Consider the following 23,179-nt stretch of genomic DNA (forward strand, 5'->3'; position numbering starts at 1 on the left):
GGTTGGCACATTAGGTGAATAATGGCCCCCAAATAGCCATGCCCTGGTCCCCAGAATCTATGACTAGGTGATGTTACAAAGAGCTCTGCACATATAATTGAGTTTGAGGATCTTGAGGCGGGGAGAACGCCCTGGGTTATAAAGAGCACAATCTAATCATAAGAGCTTTTGAGAGCAGAGGACTTTCTAGGCTGGAAGCAGAGAAGAGATGAGGCAGGAGGAGGGTTGGAGAGATCTGAGGCGGGAAATGACATGGGGTTGCTGGCTTTGAAGCTGGAAGGAAGGAGCCCTGGGCCAAGGCATGTGGGCAGCTTCTAGAAGCTGAAACCCTACTCCCGGCTGGGTCCCTATTCTCCACCTTGTGAATTCCTACCCCTCATGACCACCTTTTATGGGTCAGCTCCATTTGGATATCTTAAGATCATGTCCAAGTCTACCTGTTAGAAAGTGAGCTCATTTTCTGTCCTCCCAAATCTTTCTTTTCTGGTGATGCCCATTGCCATCAGGCTTGCCTTTTCGTCTCATTTTGCTTCTCATGTAGTCTCACCTCTGCTGAGTGTTTGTTGAATTGTTACCATTTTAAGGTCTCTTCTGACCACCATATTTACAACGGCTGCCCTCAATACACATATGGTCCATTTTCACTCACAGCAGCTGGTATATCATACCTACTTCTTGGCTTCTGTCTCTCCCCACTTGGAATGTAAGCTGCATGTCTATTCTATTTTATTAATTCTATTTAAGCAATAACCCAGTAGTTCCGAAATAGCAAGTACTGCCTTAAACATTTTTATAAATACCCACTGATTTCTCATTCTTCTGTGATGCTTATAGCTTCTCTGATAGTGCCCAATACAGAGTGGCTGCTAGGTGTGCAGTAGTTGAGTGAATAAATTCAGCCTAACACAAAATCCTGTCAGTTCTGTTTCCGTACTAGTTCTGATATCAACCTGCCTTTATTCACCCGCAGGCACTTTCTGGTTCCAGGCCTCCCTCATCACAGCAGCAGTGTTCCGCTGATCTGGCTGTGTCTCATCTCATCCCCTTACAATCCATTCTGTACGCTGCAGAGAAATTAATGGACTAGGAGACCAGGTCTGTGGTGCTTCCTGGTAGACCTTTGCATGCCCCTTCTTTTTAAAAATTTTATTTTTTGGCCACACTGTGCAGCATGTGGGATCTTAGTTCCCCGACCAGGGATTTGAACCTACGCCCCCTGCACTGGGAGCTTGGAGTCTTAACCATGGACCCCCCAAGGAAGTCCCTGAATGGCCTTCTTGCCATGCTTTCTCCATCTTTGTTTCTCACCTTCCCCTCCTTCCTTACACTTTAATCATCTGTGGTCTCAGCTTCCGGTTTCCCAAATATGTACTTTCTCTCCTTACTTCCAAGTCTTTGCACATGGCTTCTTGTTCCCTTCCCTCTTGCTACCTGCCTTGCTCCCTGCTCATCCCTCCTGTTTCTCCCTGGCTGTTCCCCTCCCTGTGACGCCTCTGTGGCCTCCATCCATCTCCACCACGGGAAGTGCCTACCTTCTTCTCACCAGCTAGCCCATCCTGGCCTCTGCCAGCATGCTGTAAAAACCCCTTTACATGGGTGATATCCTCATGAGTTCACAAGGTTCTTGAGGCACTGGGCTGGTGAGCGGGGTCTCCTTCAGCACCTCGCACCCCAGCTGGCACCTAGCAGGGACTCAGAAAGTACCCGTGAGCCTGTGACTTGGCTTCTTGGGGCCAGGTGAGCGCAGGCCAGGCGCTCTCGCCAGCCAAAGGGCCACTTGTTCTGCCAAGATTGATTTACAAGCGCAATTATATGTGTAAATGCATTTTCTCTGTTCTGCCTTAGGACCCAATTTTTGAAAATTAGATTTTAAATGTCCCATCCTCCTCACTCGAATTTTCTGCTGCTAGACAGTCAGCGCATAATTTAAAATGAAAGGCATAGAAAATTGGACTCATTTAGTTTACTCTACTTGAAACCCATGTTAGGCTATTTTTAAATTCTCACAGATCCTGTGCTCGTCAGGGTGTGGGAGAGGGAGCAGAGACAGGGCACCGGAAGCTGCTGGAGGTGTTGCTGCACTCTGTTGTAATACCTTCGATTTTCACACTAGCGTTACCTCAAATACAATGTCCGGAGTCAAAGACTGAAAATCAGAGTCAGCCTCAACACGTGCTGTACTTTTGTTCTCCACTGTGACAAGGGGCTGTGGCCAGCTTGCCCTCACTTCTTGGGGAGTGAGTTCTGACCTTCTGTCTTCTGCTTACAAGCCCACGTGTCCCCCTGTCTGTCCTGTGCCCCCTGCAGACAGAGGATGGGAGCAGATGAAGATGCGGGTGTTCGCAGGGGCTGCCAGCCACCCACTTACAAACAATGCTCTCATAGCCGTCTCTGTAAACAGATGGAGGTGGTTCTCCTCACCCACAGTCCTGAGCCCCTGCTCTCGGATTAGGAGTTGGTGCCAAACCTTCTGATTTCACGTCAGTTTCTACCTGGAGGTGCTCTGCTCATCTGGGTGTGAGTTTGAGGCTTCTCGCAGGTGGGTGGAGCTGCGTGTTGACACTGAAGTTGACTGTGTAAGGCACCAGTGTCTCCTAAAGCTGGTAACACAACCAGCTTTCCAGGGATGCCGAATGCCCAGTGCCTGTGCTCATGACTAGGCTGTTTTCACCTGTGCTTTATAGAGCAGGAGTGGGGCTCAGCAAGGAGGAGGGCAGGACCATGAAATCAGACACACTTTGTAACAGAGCGGCTACACAAGCTAACTAATGGACACGCACTGAGAACCACTATGGGGGCTGGCCTCCTGAAACTTGAATTCTAATGGGAGGAGCAGAAAAGTAATAAAAGTAGCAAACAACATGCATGCTGAGTCGCCTCAGTTCTGTCTGACTCTTTGTGACCCCATGGACTGTATGTGGCCCACCAGGCTCCTCTGTCCGTGGGATCTTCCAGGCAAGAATACTGCAGTGGGTTGCCATGTTCTCCTCCAGGGGATCTCCCTGACCCAGGGATTGAACCCATGTCTCTTACATCTCCTGCATTGACAGATGAGTCAATCTGGGAAGCCCGTGTAAATGAACCCATAAATAAAATAATTACAGGATGCTCTAAAGACCTGCAGAGTCGACAGTCAGGGATCAGACAGTAAATAGCTGAGTGACAAACAGTCAGTGGCTCCAGGGGAAGTGCCCTCTAAGGAGGTGACATTTAAGCTGAAGCTTAAAGGATAAGAAAACCACCCCTGCAGGGAGTACAGGGAGGAGCCTGCCAGGCACGGATGGGGAAGAACCCGGTGTGTCAGTGAGGCCAGACGTGGGTAGAGGGGACGGGTGGACGAGATGCGGAAGGGGAGACCTGCAGGCATCATGGAGGGTCTGGGTATTGTTCCAAGGTCAAAGGGAAACCAATGCAGGGTGTTAAGCAGTTTTTTGTGGGCTCTCTCTCCAATGAGAAGGACCCGTGTGAGGAGGGGGAGTCGGGGCCCAGCCAAATGGCCTGGAGGAAGGAGAACTCGTGGTCGCCATCTGAGCTCTGCACCCAGCCGTCTCCGCCTCTCAGCTCTGCTGCTGGGAGGAAATGGAAAATGCAGTAGCCAGATGTGACAAACCTTGGTTCAGGGTGTCGTGTTGGGGGCCACAGAAGCCCAGCCAGGGTGGGCATTCCCAGCCCCCAGCTCACTACCCCTGTGCTGAGCCCCCAACACTGCCTTCCTGATTCCCAGATGCTGCCTCCAGGAAGGTACCAGCTGGATGTCTCATAACACGTTCTTGCTGGGCTCTGATAGATCAAGGATTATGTTCCCTGTCGGCTGTCTTGATAAGGCTGTAATCTACCTCTTTCACAATGTCGTGTTCCTAGCTGATAAGGCCTGTCTCTTTCTTCCCCCTTGTCCATTATAGAATTAACTGCAAATGTTGGTGAGAGCAGGCTCATCACTAATACACACGGGGCTGGGGGCAGAGACACGGCACGCGGCGTGCAGACTGTAGATCTGGATATTTAAAGTTGTGAATCAGTCTAGTCAGTGGCTAAATACAGCATGTTCTATTGTCTTAAGCTGAGCTTTAAAGTGTAGGTTTTGTTATTACTCACATGTGGTGAGGCCAGTAGCTCAGATCAATGCCGTTGAAAAGAGAGTTTGTTACTCACGGCTCCCAAGAGGAGGGACAGTCAAGCTATGCAGAGTCCTAGGAGAAGCGCCAGCATGGTCAGGAGGGGGCAGAGAGAGGGGGAACTTGGGCAAGGGGGCTTTACTGAGGTTTGTGGGGGAAGGAACAGGTGAGGCAGGGTCAGTAGAGCAGGACGGGCCAGTCTGAATCAATTCAAGGCTCTGGGGTGTAGGGGCTGTCCCTGGCTGTCTGGTAGCTGGCCCTGGGTGATCAGGGCTAGTACGGGGTGGAGAGAGCCTACAGAGGGGGTGGTTGGGTGCGGGCTGTGAGACGGTTGCTTTGCTGTGAAAGGCTTGCCCTCAGGTGAGGTATTTTCCCTCTCTAGGAACTGGCCAGCCCTGGGAAGGGAAGTTCTTCCAGGATCAAGAAGAATCAGATGTCAAAGCATCGTAAAATAAAGAAAGTAGAAAATGTGATTAATAGATCTGACAAATATAACTCTTTAATGGCTAGGGGACCAGGTAGGAGAGATGTGGTTTTGATCCCTGGGTTGGAAAGATCCCCTGGAAGAAGGAAATGGCAACCTACTCCAGTATTCTTGCCTGGAAAATTCCATGAACAGAATAGCCTGGAGGGCTGCAGTCCATGGGCTCGCAAAGAGGTGGACATGACTGAAGCACCCACACACGTGGACGTGGGAGGGGCAGGCCTTCTAGGATCAGGAAGACCCCAACGGCAAAGCATCCTCAAGTAAAGAAAATAAAAAATATGATGAATGCCCTCGACAAATTTAACTCTTTAACGGGTGGGAGACCGGGATTTAGAATTCTTGGATCCCTTGTATTCTGTGCTGGAAAGTAGAGGGGAGGGAGAGAGCTGCCACAGCCCCTGGCCTCCCCATCCTTGCCTGTCTCTATCATCTGTCACCACAAGCACCTCCCATACGAGTGTTGGACAGCCAGCTTGCATGTCCTAGCTCTGGCCACTCCTCTGTGTGGCCTGAGGCCCCTTTCTGGAAGGAGAGGGGGTTTCCTCTGGACTCTGGGCATACTGTGGGCACAGGGCTTTCTTGTACTCATCGTAATGCAATCTTGGATTCAAGAACTTTGGAGGATGAGTTGCTTCAGGGCAGAAGCAAGGGATTCCATCCAGGCTGTTTTCCTGTAAGATTTTATATTACAGGAATATAATATATATTATAGTATGTGATTTATTGGTATTATTATTATAATGCTCAGTCCCTCCACACCTGGCTTGCGTTTGTCCTGATGAAGCAGATATGCAAACGTTCATACTTTTCCCCTGTTAATTTTGTAAAACTATTTTATCACCCATGCATCGTCTGAGCGTTGAAGGAAGGGACAGGCATGTTTGTTTGGCGTTCGGCTTCTGACAAGATTTGGTCCATAAGCAAGAAGTGCCCAGCGGGTGTGGACTGGTTGTGGGGCCGCGTGATTTTGACCCACGGACCTGGATGTGGGCACCCTGTGTGTGTTCAGGGTGGAACCTCAGAGCCAACTGAAAACCCACTTCTTCTATAAAAGGCTTGAGGAAATAAGGCCATGAAAAAACTGTAGTGTTTTTCCAAAGTGCATGTATTAATAGAAGATTTACCAGGATAATCACTGCATTCCACCATGATGTAGAGTTTCCATCTGGTCTTCTCAGGGGTGTCTTGTTGAGGTGTCTGATCTAGTGGGGAGAGGCGGGGTACTGTGAGCTGGGCCCTGGGGCTGAGTTGGCTTGCTCATGCCTGGGCGGTGAGTGACATGCATGGATTGGACAGGCACGCTCCTCGCCCAGAACCTCGTGTGGAACCAGACTCCAGGTTTCCCACTTGGGGTGTACTGCTGGTCCCTGTCTGGCCTTTATTTAGGAAGTAAAAAGCCAGTTCACTTGTGGACTTTGTCACAGCCTGTAACAGCTTCCCAGGTGGTGCTAGGGGTAAAGAACCCTCCTGCCAATGCAGGAGACATAAGAGATGTGGGTTAGATCCCTGAGTGGGGAAGATCCTCTGGAAAAGTGCATGGTGACCCACTCCAGTATTCTTGCCTGGAGAATCCCATGGACAGAGGAGCCTGGCAGGCTACAGTCCACAGGGTTGCAAAGAGTCAGACACGACTGACTTAACTCTTGCACACACACACAGCCTGTAAGAGGTTGGGAACATCTGTGTGGCCCACACGAAAGGGTGGGTTTTCACTGTTTGGGTGCCTGGCAGGCCAGCACCCGGAGCAGAGATGAGCAGGAGGCCAATGGTCTGTGATGCAGGTGGCCTTGTGGATGGATTAGTGCCTAAGATGCGGGCTTTGAAATCATCCCTCTTTATTTCATTCCTGTCACAACCCTGTGTCTTTTTCCATATGTTTTGCTTTGATTTAGAGACTGAAGTATGCCCTGAGAAGTATGTCCTTCTCAGCTGCAGGTAGCCTGCATGGCCCCCTCTCTCCTTCTCAGGCTGGGCTGCATTTGTGTGTCCTCCACCCTCCAGCCAGGCTGCCTAGGTGGCAGTGCTAAAGAATCTGCCTGCCAATGCAGGAGACAGAGGAGATGCAGATTTGATCCCTGGGTCGGGAAGATCCCCTGGAGGAGGGCATGGCAACCCACTCCAGTATCCTTGCCAGGAGAATCCCATGGACAGAGAAGCTACAGTCCATGGGGTCGCAAAGGGTGGGACACGACTGAGCGACTAACACTTTTATTTCTTTTTTAATCTTCTATTAATACATGCACTTTGGAAAAACTCTAGTGTTTTTTCACTGCCTTATTTTCTCAAGCCTTTTACAGAAGAAGTGTGCTCTCAGCTGGCTCTGAGATTCCACCCCTAACATACACGCTCAGGGTGCACACGCCCAGGTCTGTGTCTCTACCCCACAAACGAGCACGCACGTGTGCACCACGCTCCAGTAATTCACTCTTCGAGGACCTCAGTTGCTCAGCATCCTGAGAATCTGTTCTGACTTCCATTTTTATCAGGCTATTGATTCCTTGAGAATATTCACATGTCTTCCTCGTGGCGGCTTCCCCTGCAACCAGCACAGCATTGCCCCCGGGGGGAGAGGCATGAGGTACTAGGCACCTTTTCTGAGCCCAGGACTGTACCGGGCTCTAAGGGTTCAAAGGACGTAGCATCCATGGCTCTAGCAGAGAGCTGGGCGTGGCCAAAGTGACCTCAGTGTCTCTAGGATGGTTGTAAAGGACTGCAGGACCCCAGAGAGGAGGAGAGCATGTGGGAAGAGGGGCTGCAAGGCAAGAGAGCAAGGACGCCATTGGTGGGCAGAGAGCAGAAACATTGGGGAGGCAAAGGGGACAGCAGGAGAGTCTATACTGGCCCAGATCGGTGTCCTGGAGGCTGCGAGGCAAGGGATGGGGCCTTCGGAGCTGTGCGGACTCCCTCCTTCCCTCCTCTGCTGACCTTTGAGTGTCACCCGCCTGCCGTGACTGAAGCCTGGCCTTGGTGGCTGCAGCCCTCATTCTTCAGCATGAGCCGGGGGAGGCAAGGGCCTCTTCACTTAACACGGTTTGGAAACGCTGGGGTAGGAGCCTGATGGCCCCTCAGTGGAGGGCCGACTCTGCTGAGAGAGTGGTAGGGGGGGTGGCTAGGACCTGCTGGCAGGGGGCTAGGTTGATGATGAAACTGATGAAGGTGTTAGTGATGAAAGCGTTAGTCACTCAGCTGTGTCCGACTCTTTGAGACTCCATGGACTGTAGCCCACCAGGCTCCTCTGTCCATGGCATTCTCCAGGCAAGACTACTGGAGTGTGTTGCCATTTCCTCCTCCTGGGGGTCTTCCTGACCCAGGGTCCCCTGCATTGCAGGTGGATTCTTTGCCATCTGAGCCACCAGGGAAGCTTGATGATTATTCGAGTTCAAAGAGAAAGGTGTGGTGCAGGGAGACCCTCTCCCCGAGGAGGTGGTCATGGGTGTGATATTCCATGGGGCTGTAAGCACAGGAGTTGATGTTAAAATCTTGCCCTCCCCCTCCCTATCACTGCACTGCCAAAATCTGGGTGCAAGTTACTTCCCAAGACGGTGCAGTGGGATACCTCCAACACAGAGACACCGTGTAGCTGGGGATCTTATCAGCTTCACACGGGCCAGTCCTTGCCCTGGAGCATGTTCTGAGTTTTCCAGCCAGCATTCTGGGGTCTCTTTTTCAAGGGCTATAGCTCAGACAGACCCTCAGTCCTAGGATGCTTCTGTGGTCAAATAGAGAGAGTCCAGTTTCAAACTTTTAATAGATATTAAGCCTCAGCTCTAGAGGGAAAAGTACATACTTTCTGTGAAATACAGAAGTCCTTCAGTGAAGTTCATAAGTTATGTTCCATAATAAATGAGCAGCAGTATTGTGTATTTGAAAAAAACGTAGACTCTGGAATTAAGCTGAATGAATTATTTTTATTTATGTTTAATGCATTTTCTTCAGGCTCAGTCTCCTTACCCTCATAAGGGATTTAGAGAGTTACTGTGAAAATTAAAGGCGATAATGCACAAAAGTGAAGCCCCACACCAGCATCTAGTGTGAGCTCACTCTCCTTAGCTTAAGAAGATCAAGGTAATAGATTGGGAGTCTGGGATTAACATATATACACACTACTATATATAAAATAGATAACCAACAAGGACCTACTGTATAGCACAGGGAACTTGACTCAATATTCTGTAACCTAAATGGGAAAATAATCTGAGAAAGAATATATATATATGTAACTGAATCGGGCTTCCCTGGTGGCTCAGTGGTAAAGAATCCACCTGCAATGCGGGAACCACAGGAGACATGGGTTTGATCCCTGGGTCAGGAAGATCCTCTGGAGGAGGGCACGGCATCCCACTCCAGTAGTTCTTGCCTGGAGAATCCCATGGACAGAGGAGCCTAGCGGGCTATAGTTCATAAACTGAAGTGACTTAGCGCGCATAACTGAATCACTTTGCTGCATACCTGAAACGAATGCAATATTGTAAATCAACTATGTTCCAATATAAAATAAAAAAATAAAATCAAGAAGATCAAGTGTGGATTTGGACTTAAAATTTTTTAACACGAATGTTTAAGAATATAGTGTTCCACTTTAAAAACAAAGTCCCCAATTCTATTGCTTGTCTGCCTTTAGAAAAGAATGAAGAGAACTAAATCCTGTGGGCATTGGTGGGGTGTGTGCCATGTTTGAGGGAAGAAAGGAGAAAGAATCAGACTTGAGGGTATAGTCTCAAGTGGAGAGTCCCAGGCAAAACTAGTAAATAGACTTTTTAAGCAACTTACACAATATTGTCAATGGATGTCCAGACCACAGCTCTTCCAAGTATATGCACTAGGAAGGAAGAAAGCAAACCCAAGCCCTTCTGTCAGCAGGGAGAGCTGGGGAGTCGGTGGGAGGGCTTGATTGTCAGGGGTATGTGAGTGGGGGTGGCTAAAGCGGGCAGAACTGACAGAGTTCACATTTTTCTGTCTTGCTTTCCATACCAGGAGTGCTTGGTTTTCTTTTTGTCACTGAATAGTGCTGATTTATTAGGCCGTGTGCTTCAAGGGCATGGAGAGATTGCATGTAGGAGCAAGTCTGAACAGGGAAAGTGAGAATTACTGTATCAGATGATACCCAATTAACTGGTGACAAGCCCAGCAGGTGAAATTGGAACCGGGGCTTTATCTGTTACGTAGAGTGAGTGCTTGCTGTATAGTTAACTGTTTTTAAACCTGGGGGAGCTTCCCTACTCATTCTCTCCCCTTTCCTCCTGCCCAGGATCCCTTCCCATCTAAGCAGTCACCGTTTCTACTGACATGAGTATCTGGCCTGAGTCCCTGAGATGCGCTCTGGGTTCAAGGGTGACAGGGCTTCTCCTGGGGCATCACACAGCGCGGGACTGTGGAGGCGGAAGCATACACATCAACACAGCTCAGAGGAACTGCTTTTACTTTCTTCACGGACAACTGAATCACATTATGATGCTCCAGTTCTGAAAAGGCTTTCCTACCCTCTGCCTTTGAAGTTACCGTAATAGCTTGACTCATATCGCCCAAAGGAGAAAATCTGGATGAAGCAGTTAATCTTTACATCCACTGCTGGGAGTGGCCAAGACAGGTGATGGAGGCTCAGAACCTGTGCTTTCGGACCTTCGGACCTGCCTATCTCCTGTAGCCAGCTCGTGTGCTGCACTGAGTGATCTACATGTAAGCTCAGGGAAGAGTGATTCAGAAATTATTGGGAAGATAAAGCGATGTGGCGTTAAATGCCTATATTCTAAAACACAAATCTTATTTTATGTGCACCTGATGCTTTGGATTATGCACGCCTCCTCCGGCTTCAGCCAGTGTGGAAAATCCTTTAAGATCTCTACTCAGTCGGTTCCACCCGAAGTCATGTTTACCCCTTCAGGCTGGGCTGAATCTCCTTCCACGGTGCTCCCAGAGTGACAGATGCTTTACCTTTCCATCATTGGACCGAATTCGTTGCTTTTATTAGCTATCTGTTTGTCTGTCTTTATCTCCAAACCTGGTTTTCTCTGGGCTGAGAGCAGTGCCACATTCAAGTCTGTAGCCGCAGTGGCTAATGCACAACCCAGCATGCAGTGGGCACTTCAGAAATGTTAGATGGGTATAAGAATGAGAGTCAGACGGAACCCCAAAGAGAGGTCTGCTCTTTGTTAGCATCTGTTAATTTGGTGGGACCTGCATCTGATCACTTTTCTCCTCTCTGGAAATCTGATATCAACATCAGAGAAAATTAACAACAGCACACTGAATGATGTCCTGCTGATGAGAAGTGAGTCCATTGCTAAGTTAGTGATGGTGTTTCTTTAGTTCCAACCCTAGAGGATGTTCACATCAACAGAACTCAGAATAACTGCTTTTACTCTTCATGGATGACTGAATCATATTACGATGCTCTGGTTCTGAAAACTGATAGACCAGTCTGAAGTCTAGGAAGGATTATAGCCTATTTAACTTGGGATCTCTCTCTTGAGAGTTCTATGTGAATGACCACCACATACAGTGATGGCAGGAAAATGCAGTAAAAAAAATCTATAGAGGCAAATAAAATCTTTTTGTAAAACCGCATGAATATGACATTGTGGGAGGAGTGACTCAACCTGAATATAAGACTTGGAAAATTAAGTAATCATTCATTAATCATTTTCTCATTGCAAACTACTTAGAGGGCTTCCCTTGTGGCTCAGTTGGTAAAGAACCCATCTGCAATGGAGATCCAGGTTCAAACCTCGGGTTGGGATGATCCCCTGGAGAAGATCCCCTGGACTACTCACTCCAGTATTCTTGCCTGAGAAATCCCATGGACAGAGGAACCTGGAGGGCTACAGTCCATGGGGTTGTAAAAGTTGGACATGATTTGGTGACTGCACCACCACCAACAATTACTTTGTCTATACTCCTTGGCCTATACTATACACACACACACACACACACACACACACACACATATAATGTACACACATGCATATAGATCACATATACATGTATATATGTGATATGTGTATATATACAAGACACACAATGGTAATGTATTTTATTCTGATATATTAGCAGTATTCTTCCCCACAGTTGATGTACAATTAGGTTTCCATCTTTTGATGGCTGTGTTTTGTAATTGCTAGTGCTCTTTGTAACTCTGACTTTTTACAGCAGTCTTTGGCCTGTCCTGAATTTAACATGTTTGAACACCGACTTCATTTTGTTGGCAGCCGAAATTTCACATGCATTTATTCAGTGTGCATTTCCTTACTCCTATTGCGTTATTTAAAACTGAGGTTGTGATTTGTAACAGTGGGCTCTGGAACTATCCTTCACTAGTTGTGTGACTTTGGTCCCTTTGTTTCTCTATGCCCAAAATGAGGATAATAATGGCTGCTGCTGCTAAGTCACTTCAGTCCAACTGCACGTCCGTTTTTTCCTGTTGTTCCCTCCCTGGATTTTGGTTGATGCTACTTCACTATTTCATCTCCGTGTCTGGCTTAATTACCCAAGTAAACAGAAGTGCTTCCATTAGCTCATGCGGAAGAATGGCGCTTCAGGTGGTCAGAAGTTTCTCAGAATTCTGAAATTCTTCCTCTTTCACATCTTCCTTCTGGAAGATTTCACTAATGAGAGTTCATCTTATCTAAATTTGTCCTTGAATGATGATCTTTGAAATCTGATGATTTATTTTTGTAAAATGAGGTCCTACCTCACTTGTTACTTATTTTAGAAAACGTCAGTAAAATGGGTAATGTTAGAGAAAATTTGTGATTGACGCTAAGCTGATGAGGTCCCTTTGCTTCCATTTTCAACTTTGAGGTTATATTGTACTCATCTCATGATGCTGTCCTTATTAACTGAGGTGGTGGGGCTGAAGCCCTTTGGAACCACTGCGTCATTCAGTCTCATGGCAGGTGTTACTCATTTCCCATGACAAATCCTCCTGTCCTTCTATTACACAAACAAAAGATCTAATACAATGAAACTCAGTTAGACCTTTTTCCACTTGGCATTCTCCTATCTTATCTTGAAAAGGATATTGCTGGTAGCTTGGTAATTTTTTTCATTAGACTTGTAGGGATATTTTTGGATCATCAGTTATGATGAAGATTTACAGAAAATGTTGCTATGCCCTCCAGGGAGTTGTCAATGTTAGCATCTGACTCCACCTTGCTCCCTGGGCCCCTCAAGGCCATGTCTCTTTTATACTTAAACAGTGCCTAGGCTAGTGTATTGCATGAAGTAGGACCCAAATTCCATTCCTGTAACATTGATTTGTGTTTGTGTCATGCACTCTGATAAATGTTTTTGCAGATTTTCTGTGTTTAATGATCAATTGGTTCTTATTTAATTGGATTCATAAAACTATTTCATTCTGATATTTTGGCCTGATTCTGGATTTCAGATTCCCTTAGCATGTGGGGAGGAGGAAGTGTTCCTGTCTCTTCCCCATCAGGATGCCTGGTGACCCCTGGTCTCCTTTTTCTTTTGGTACTCAGCTTCCCTTGGTGCTGAAACCATTTACCTCAGGTTGGCACTTGAACCCATGTGGCAGGATTCAAACCCAGTCAAAACCCAGGGTCTTCTGAGATCACAGACCTGGTTTCAGGATCTAATGAAGCTCAGGTTCTTTATGTCTCATCACAGAAGAATTCAGTGAGACAAAGTGATAGTAAGAAGTGGATTTATTCAGAGAAAAACACACTCCACAGACATTGTGCAGGCCGTTGCAGAGGGTGAGTGTGGTGACCCTGAAATGTGGTGTGGTTAGTCTTTAGGGGCTGGGTAATATCATAGGCTAATGAGTTGGAGGATTATCCCAACTATTTTGGGGAAGGGGTGGAGATTTCCAGGAACTGGGCCATTGCCCACTTTTTGGTCTTCTGATAGTACCTTGGAATTGTCCTGGTGCCTCTGGGTGTGTCGTTTAGCTTGCTGATTGAGGATGACTTGTCTGCCATTTTGGACCCATTTGATTCTAATTGGCTTATGTTGTGTGCTTGGGCTGTATCATTCTTTCAGAAGTGCCCTGCTCCCTTCCTTCCTGTTTCAGCATCATCTTTGGTTCTTGGGACCTTGTCTCACCACCATTACTGTTCTCCGTGTCCCTGCTCTAAGGTGCTGGGGAAAGGAAGGAGGAAAAGGGAGAGTGAGAAGAAAAGACGAGCTCTGTTCCCAGTGTGTCTGCAGGCATCTTTTAGGAAGTTAAAAACCTAAACTCCCCATCTGCAATCTGGGCCTCTCTGGGAAGGTGATGACTCAACCCAGGAATGAGTGAGCAAGGCTGGTCTGGGTGATGAGTCCAGGATCCAGCAAAAGCAATCAACACAACATCCTCTGCAGATGGCAGCCTCTGGGCAAGTGGACAAGATGTTCCTGTGGGTCCAGCAGGTCACTAACTAGAGCTTCAAGTACTGAGATGACTCAAGTATTTACTGCCTGATTTCTTAACAAAATCATTTAAAAGGTGTACCTCTGGATTATTTTGAACTTGAGAATATGGCTTTCTTGTCCTCAAGGGAGGTGCTATGAATTTTTGTCCCTTGGATAAAAGGTGCTATCACAGTATAATCATAGTTATATGGAATCATCAAGGTTTTCTTAAGTTACTCTCACTCCCAGTGTGATGACATCTTTCCTCCTTGCTTCAGTTGCCAGGGTCTTCCAAGTGTCCATCTGTAGTTCAGACCTTCTCCAAGGCTCATATATCCAACTTCATACTTGACAGCCCGGCTGGATATCTAATAAACCTAAATTTATCATATTCAAAATTGAACTCTTTTTTAAAGTTTTTCAATTGCTTTGATTTTTTTCCAGCTTTACTGAGGTGTAATTGACAACATGAGATATTTAAAGTGTACAATGTGGTGTCTGATATACATTGTGTAAGAATTTCCCCTCATTGAGTTAATTAACACATATGTTTAATTAACACATATGTTTAAACATAACCTCATATGTTTACCTTTTTTTTTCTTTGATGAGAACACTTAAGTTCTACTTTCTTAGCAAATTTCAATCCACAATTAACTCTTGCTTGTCTCCTCAGATTGGTTTCACCTGAGATCTTCCCATCTTGGTTGATGGTAACCCTGTTTTTATTTCAGGAGCTCAGGGCAAAAATCTTGTACTATAGTCATTCTTGATGTGTCGGTTTTTTACACATGCAAATCCAGTCCATCAAGAACTCCCATTGTCTCTAAAGTATACCTAAAATCTGCCCCTTAGCACCACCTCCTGCTGATGCCCTTGTCTCAGTTCCCATCAGCTGACCTCCCTGTGTCGCTCTGATTCTCTCACTTGCTGCCAGGATCTGTTCTTGGCACAGCAACCAGGAGCCAATTTATTGCCATTCTTTTGCAGTGCTTTGCCATTTCTCTCAGAAGACCCCAAATCCTGACATGCGCTTTCCAGTTACTAGAGCTATGGAACAAATTTTCCGCCAACTTAATGACTACCAACTATGTCTTACATGCGCAAATTCTGTGAGTGAGGACTTTAGACAGGGAGCAGTGGAGATGGCTTGTCTCTGTTGCATGAAGTCTGGGTGCTCCCTGAGACTGAAAGGCACAGATCATCTGGAAGCTCACTCATTCGCACATCTGGTGAGTGATGCAGGCTGTAGGCTGAGATCTTTGCCTGGCTTTCGGCCTAAACAACTCTGCATGGCTTCTCAGTGTGGCTTGGGCTTCCTCACAGCATGGTGGTTAGGTTCCTAGAAGGAGGAGAAACCCAGATTGGGCCCCTAACCTCAGAAGCTATATAGCACCCTTCCTGTTACACTCAACGGTGGGAACAGTCTTAGCCTGTTCCATTCAAGGGAAAGGAAATAGATTTTCCTGCTTAATGGAGAGTGGCCAAGCTCTAGAAGCATGTGGGGGGCCAGAAAGATCACTGTGGCCGTGTTTGGAAGTAGAGTCTGCCTCAGTAGCCTGTGATTGGACCTGGGCTCTTTCTCTGTCTGCATTGCTTTACCCTGGGGGACCTGCTGCTCAGGCCATGTGTGGCTGGGGCACTCAGGCAGACTCCTGCCTTGGCTGGCCCTCTGCAGCTTTGCCCTCCTCAGCTTGCCGGCTCATGTACTCCCCCCACCATCTTCATGCTTTTATTCGAATGTCAGCTGCTCAGCAGAGCCTACCCTTGTAGCCGCATTCTGATCTCCTTCTCTTGCTTTATAATACTGACCACTCCCTAGTCATCTATGGAATGTTATATACTTATTATTACCCTCTAGAATGAAAGACCCAGGCATCTTTACTGATCCTGTTCACTGGTTTATACTCAGGGCTTACATAACAGTGTGTGGCACATAAAGACATAAAAGATGTGAAACAGAGCGTTTCTGGTTGGAATATTCTGAATTTGTGGTACTTATTCCTAATAAACCAGTGAGATCTCTGCTCTGAGGAACCATATCAGCCACAACTGAATCCTCAGGTTGGCACACAATCTGACACATCGTAGAAACTGAAAACAAATGTTTAACTAATTTATTTGGAGAAAAATTTAGCACAACTTAACTTGTAGGTTTTCTTCTATTTCTTTGCACTGATCACTGAGGAAGGCTTTCTTATCTCTCCTTGCTATTCTTTGGAACTCTGCATTTAGATGGGTGTATCTTTCCCTTTCTCCTTTGCTTTTCTCTTCTCTTCTTTTCACAGCTATTTGTAAGGCCTCCTCAGACAGCCATTTATCAGTGCAAAGAAATAGAGGAAAATAATAGAAGGAAAGACTAAAGATATCTTCAAGAAAACTAGAGATATCAGGGAACATTTCATGCAGAGATGGGCTCAATAAGGACATAAATGATATTGACCTAACAGAAGCAGAAGATATTAAGAAGAGGTGGCAAGAATACACAGAAGAACTGTACAAAAAAGATCTTCACGACCCAGATAATCACAATGTTATGATCACTTGCCTAGAGCCAGACATCCTGGAATATGGAGTCAATTGGGCCTTAGGAAGCATCACTATGAACAAAGCTAGTGGAGGTGATGGAATTCCAGTTGAGCTATTTCAAATCCTAAAAGATGATGCTGTGAAAGTGCTGCACTCAGTATGCCAGCAAATTTGGAAAACTCAGCAGTGGCCACACAACTGGAAAAGGTCAGTTTTCATTCCCATCCCAAAGAAAGGCAATGCCAAAGAATGCTCAGACTACCACACAATTGCACTCATCTCACATGCTAGTAAAGTAATGCTCAAAATTCTCCAAGCCAGGCTTCAGCAATACGTGAACCGTGAACTTCCTGATGTTCAAGCTGGTTTTAGAAAAGGCAGAGGAACTAGAGATCAAATTGCCAACATCCACTGGATTATCAAAAAAGCAGAGAGAGTTCCAGAAAAACATCTATTTCTGCTTTATTGGCTATGCCAAAGCCTTTGTGTGGATCACCACAAACTGTGGGAAATCCTTAAACACATGGGAATACCAGACCACCTGACCTGCCTTTTGAGAAATCTGTATGCAGGTCAGGAAGCAACAGTTAGAACTGGACATGGAACAACAGACTGGTTCCAAATCGGGAAAGGAGTACGTCAAGACTGTATATTGTCACTCTGCTTATTTAACTTATATGCAGAATACATCATGAGAAACACTGGGCTGGATGAAGCACAAGCTGGAATCAAGATTGCCAGGAGAGATATCAATAACCTCAGATATGCAGATGAAACCACCCTTATGGCAGAAAGCAAAGGAGAACTAGAGAGCCTCTTGATGAAAATGAAAGAGGAGAGTAAAAAAGTTGGTGTAAAGCTCAACATTCAGAAAACTAAGATCATGGCATCCATTCCCATCATTTCATGGAAAATAGATGGGAAAACAGTGGAAACAATGATAGACTTTATTTTTGGGGGCTCCAAAATCACTGAAGATGGTGACTGCAGCCATTAAAATTAAAAGACACTCCTTGGAAGAAAAGTTATGACCAGCCTAGACAGCATATTAAAAAGCATATTACTTTGCCAACAAAGGTCCGTCTAGTCAAAGCTATGATTTTTCCAGCAGTCATGTATGGATATGAGAGTTGGACTATTAAGAAAGCTGAGTGCCGAAGAATTGATGCTTTTGAACTGTGGTGTTGGAGAAGACTCTTGAGAGTCCCCTGGACTGCAAGGAGATCCAACCAGTCCATCCTAAAGGAAATCAGTCCTGAATATTCATTGGAAGGACTGATGTTGAAGCTGAAACTATAATATTTTGGCCACCGGGTGTGAAGAACTGACTCATTGGAAAAGACCCTGATGATGGGAAAGATTGAAGGTGGGAGGAGAAGGGGATGACAGAGGATGGGATGGTTGGATGGCATCACTGACTCAATGGATGTGAATTTGAGTAAACTCTAGGAGTTGGTGATGGACAGGGAGGCCTGACGTGCTACAGTCCATGGGGTGACAAAGAGTCAGAAATGACTGACCAACTGAACTGAACTGACTGAACTTGTAGGTTGGTGCAGCACAAGTCAATAAAATAAGAGGCCAACTTAAACAATATATATTTCACTCTGTGTGTTTCTGTTTTAGCTATTAGCTATTAACAACTAATGAACCAGAACTTTTGTTGTATTCCCATCTAAATATTTGCTTTCTTGATGAGGAATTTTAAGTTACTTTTTCCAGTTTCCAGTACAGCCCCTGTATCTCAGTCTATATCAGAACTTTCCCCCAATGTACCATATCTCCTTTACATTAGTAAAGTGCTTCTTTGGCCCATTGAGCTTTGTGTGGGTGATAGTTTCTCGGTGGTGTTTGACTCTTTGTGAACCCGTGGACTGTAGCCTACCAGGCTCCTCCGTCCATGAGATTTCCTAGACAAGAATACTGGAGTAGGTTGCCATTTCCTTCTCCAGGGGATCTTCCTCACCCAAGGATTAGAGCTGGGTCTCCTGCATTGCAGGCAGATTCTTTACTGTGTGAGCCACCAGGGAAGCTTTAAGAGTAATCTATTCCTTCAGCATTTGGTGTAATGAGGCACTGAGTTTATCTCTAGGAGAAGCTGACCTCACAGCTTGGGAGCTGAGCAGTTAATGCCAACTTATTGGCTGGATCGGATTTCTATTTGAGTTTTAATGAAAGGGTCTGTAATCTTCAGCTACCACTGGTGAAGTTATCTGATTCATTGCTGAGATGGGTTGTTCTTCTCGCTTTTATGCTCTTTCCCAAACTCTACACCAAGCTCTTAGCTACCAAGTGGGCAGTGGGAGGGGCACAGAGTACAATGGGATCCACGCCAGACATGTAAAGAGCTGCCTTTGAAAGCTCGTGGTGAAAGGCCCCACACCTTTTCTCCTGACTCCAGCTCCAGTAGCACCTGGAGGCCTCAGACCCTTTCCAACTCATCCCTCCAGACAGCCCCTCCAGTGGCTTCGGGTGTTTTCCAAACATAGGATGTTATCACTGGCACCTTGACTGTGATCCTTTGAGTTTTGGCTTTTAGTTGAGCAGTTCTGGGTTTTGTTCAGTCTTTGACTCCAGTTGCATTCATTTTGGATTTTTGTTTTGCAGAAACCAGTGTGAAGGTGAATACTATGAAGTACATGGAAATGCTTGAGGAGAAACTGCACAGGTAAGGATGGTAATTTCTTCATCGCAGACTCAATGGTACGTCTGGATTCTTCATTGTAACAAAATTTAGTGAAAGCAAGGAAAAAGGCTAGCCAATTCTGTCATAAATTAGCAAAGTAAAACACACACAAAAAGGAGTTCTTTGAACCCCATAACAGAAGAATCAGGTGTCATACAAACATCTCCCAGCACGTTTTTCTTTTTATAAAATGTAAGTAAATTAAGATGTTGAAAAGTGTCTGAGGGAGATCACAAGAGAGTTTTCATGTTTCAGAAGAAGAAGAATCTTCCTTGGTATGTTCAATTCAGAATGTATGCCTTGGTCTGTCTTCCTGTTCTTTTAAATGTCTGAAGTGGGTGTTATGGATGTTGACCCGGCGTATATATGTTTTGGAACCATAGGAAAATGCACATCTTAGGTTCTGTTTTGAATCTTGAATCAAAACCAGCATGAAAATTCTTGTGCCTTTTTTTCTTAACCCAGTTAGGCATTCAGATTTGAGAAACATTAGGGGTGCTGCAGCATGTCAAGATGTTTCTGGATTTTATGGATGTGCACTCATGAAAATAAACCCCAGCCACCAGGCTCTGTTCCTAATTAAGGAAACACGTACAAAAATGTAATACGTGCTTTCTTCCCTGGGACTCATTTAGCTTTATGGAAAATGTTTTGCTACTATTTTGGAAATTGTTAAATAACTCTTTAAATAGGCTATGCCTTAAACCTTTGTCTGCCAGGGTAATGCCGTCGGCTAAAATACTGCTTCTCCCTTAAGATGTTAAGAGGAGCTGCCTTGCTGAGCTCCGCTCTGCAGGGTGAATTCTAATGCGTGGAAAGCAGGTTCTTCCAGCCCCAGAGGTGCGGAGGAACCGCGACAAAGGTAGTCAGTAGTGTGTATGGGGTGAGAGAGCGTGCAGGTAGGAGGCATCCTCTGAGAAGAGGTCTCTCCTTCTTAGAAAGGAGGTGCTCCCCTGGCTCAGGTGTGCTGCCCTGGCTGGCACCTGCTCTCCCACATGTTCTGCTGGGGAAGGTTTCTGCACATCCCTTTTGATCTTAACTCTAGTTATCATGCTTTAGCCATAAACAACACACACACACCAAGTGTTCTGTTAGGTGACTGGACGGTAGGTTGGGGTTGTAAGATGTGGGTATGGGTAGAGGGTGCCCATTTATTGTTTTCTTATTGGAGGATAATTGCTTTACAATGTTGTGTTGGTTTCTGCCGTACAACACCGTGAATCAGTCATAATTATACGTATTCCCGCCTTCTTGAGTCTCCCTCCCCGCATACCACCCCCTTGGTCATCACAGAACGCCAACCTCACCTTCCTGTTCTTTAACAGTTTCCCACTAGTTATCTATTTTACACACGCTAGTATATGTCAGTTCCACTCTCTCAACATGCCCTGTCCTCTCCTTCCGCTACTGTATCCAACATCCATTCTCTGTATCTGCACCTCAATTCCTTTTCTGCAAATAGGTCCATCAGTACTGGTTTTCTGGATTCCATACGTATGTGTTAATATACTATATTTGTTTTTCTGACTTACTTCATTCTCTGAAACAGGGTCTAGGTTCATCCACCTCACTACAACTGATTCAAATTCATTTCTTTTTATGACTGAGTAATATTCCATTATACATATGTAGCACATCTTCTTTATCCATTCATCTGTTGATGGATATCTGGGTTGCTTCCATGTCCTGGCTATTGTAAACAATACTGCAAAGCACGCCTTTAAAAATTGCAGCTCTATCACTTACCAGCTGCCTAACCTCAGGTAAGCACTCACCTACCTTCAGTTTCTTTATCTATAAAACTGATGGATGGGTGTGTGCATTTTATTGTTCACTGTATATAAAGCACTCTTATGGTCAACTGCCAACAAAGGTTCGTTCCTTTGCCTCCTGCTACTTTCCAACCTTCCTTGCCCTAATCGTCAGACTGGCTGAACAGTCATGCACAGCATGCATCCTTTCCCCTCCAAGCCGGGCCCCTCTGCTGCGTATGCAGTCAGGGAACGGCCTTTCACCCAGCTGCTCGGGCTGTCCCACCTAACACCTGTGTGGAACCAGGACCTCCATTCACTAACCCTTCCCTCCTCTGCTCCTTGGAGTCAGTCAGTAGTCCTGCCACGTCAGCCTGTGTAGGATCCTCCTGCCTGCCTGCATTCACCACACTAGTGTGGATCTCCCTGAATGACACTCACAGCTACTTTTTACATTTTTTTCTGTGTCCAGTGTTGCCCTTTCTACCCCATTCTCCATCTGATCTTGAGGGAGCATCTTAAAATACAAATCTGGTCCTTATGTATCCCCATCCTCCTAAGGATAAAAGTTACATGTCCCACCGTGGCTCCTGCCATTCTTCCGTGGGAAGAATGGTGGGACGGCCTCTGTGGAGGTTGTTTAGTATCAGCCATCATCACTGGTCGCCACCCTACTCCATGCCTGCTGATTCCCTTATATTCCTCAATGCCACTGTGGTGTTTTTCTAGAGAGAACATAATTCAGAATGGAAAATGGTCAAGAGACATTGTTCAGGGAAGAATTCGGTTGAACCATGTGAAATTACTGATATTAGACCATTTTGACCTAGAAAATGACAATTTCTTATGGTTCAACCAAGTGTCTAGTGATTTGGAATCATCTGCAATAGGTCAGATGCTACGGCCTGAGACTGGCCAGTCTGCTTCCCCATGACGCACCAGCCCACGTGTGGACATGAGAACTCTCACCTCCTCCTTGGCATATGCTCCAGGGGGCTCTCTTATCTCCACCCTACCAGCCCTCCATCTGTATAAGCCTTGTTCATCCTTCACGTTTTAGACATCTTCTCTTTGAAGCCCTCCATAACTCCCCAGGACCAAGTCATATGCTTGCACTGAATTATTCTCATTTTCAAAGTGCTTAATGTCAGGTATGGAAGATTACATGTCTTGTTCTGAATGTATCCTCAGTGATTTGATAGGTTAGAACAGTTTAGAGTGGCAAACGATATTTGCTGAACGAATAATTGAATAGACGAATGAATGCTGCCAATCTGTAGACACCTCGGTGTCATATCTGTCACCTCTCCGGCCTTGTGAATGCATGAAAGACAGATGTTTGTGACTTGGGATCCGTCAGCCATCTCCAGGGACCAGGGTGGTGGCTGGCCATCTTCCAGCCTACTTCCTGAGGGTTCTTTCCATGACTGTTTCAAGTTTGAGGAGGTCTGGCCCACATTTTTTTGAACTGTTGTGGTGGAAACACATGAAGAGACAGGAGAAAAGGCAGTGGGGTCTGTGATCTCTAAGCAGTGGACAAAGGAGCAGACAGAGGCTGGGAACTGGTGTGCCCCCAGGGGCATGCTGGCGAATTACTGCTGCCTCAAAGCAGGAGGCCAGTCTGGGGGCCACAGAAGTGTGGTCATGGTTGGCCTCTCCCTCCCAACACAGAACCACCCTCCCTACCAGGCTTGATGAGTGATAGTTGCACAATCCTGCTACAGTCATTTCTTTCTAAGAGAATCAATGTTTTAAAGCACAAAAGCAGTTTTTAGCCCTTGCATTGGAGAAGGAAATGGCAACCCACTCCAGTGTTCTTGCCTGGAGAATCCCAGGGATGGGGGAGCCTGATGGGCTGCCGTCTATGGGGTCGCACGGAGTAGGACACGACTGAAGCGACTTAGCAGCAATAGCAGCAGCAGTATATAGTAAGCGAATAATTTGCCTTTTGATAATCTGAATTATATAAAAAAGGGAATTTCCCTCTAAATTTGAATGCTCGTAAAAACATTAAGATCTTTTAAAAACCTGATTTTTAAAACCGTGATTTTATTTGCTGTCAGTGTTAATGCTGCCAAATAGTTGATGCATCTAAAATTATCTCAATTATGTTATTTTATATGCTCAGAATGTCTATTCCATCAAGTATAGTTGTAAATAGGTCAATAGTAAAATCATTATTTGTAAATTACACCCATAAACTCTTTATTTCATGTAACATACATGAAGCTAACATGCGTTCTCAGTCGTGTCCAACTCT

General features: G+C 45.9%; 1 protein-coding gene across 1 annotated transcript in view; it reads left to right on the plus strand.

Annotated features, from left to right (window-relative positions):
• The window catches only part of DISC1 (disrupted in schizophrenia 1), a 424,314-nt gene that overhangs the window by 312,478 nt on the left and 88,657 nt on the right, over nucleotides 1-23,179 (plus strand). The window contains 1 exon segment of the mRNA XM_010841148.1: nucleotides 19,090-19,150. Coding sequence (XP_010839450.1) covers nucleotides 19,090-19,150 — 61 coding nt within the window.

Source organism: Bison bison, unplaced genomic scaffold (genome assembly GCF_000754665.1).
Source record: "Bison bison bison isolate TAMUID 2011002044 unplaced genomic scaffold, Bison_UMD1.0 scf7180017864157, whole genome shotgun sequence".
Classification (NCBI taxonomy): Eukaryota; Metazoa; Chordata; class Mammalia; order Artiodactyla; family Bovidae; genus Bison; species Bison bison.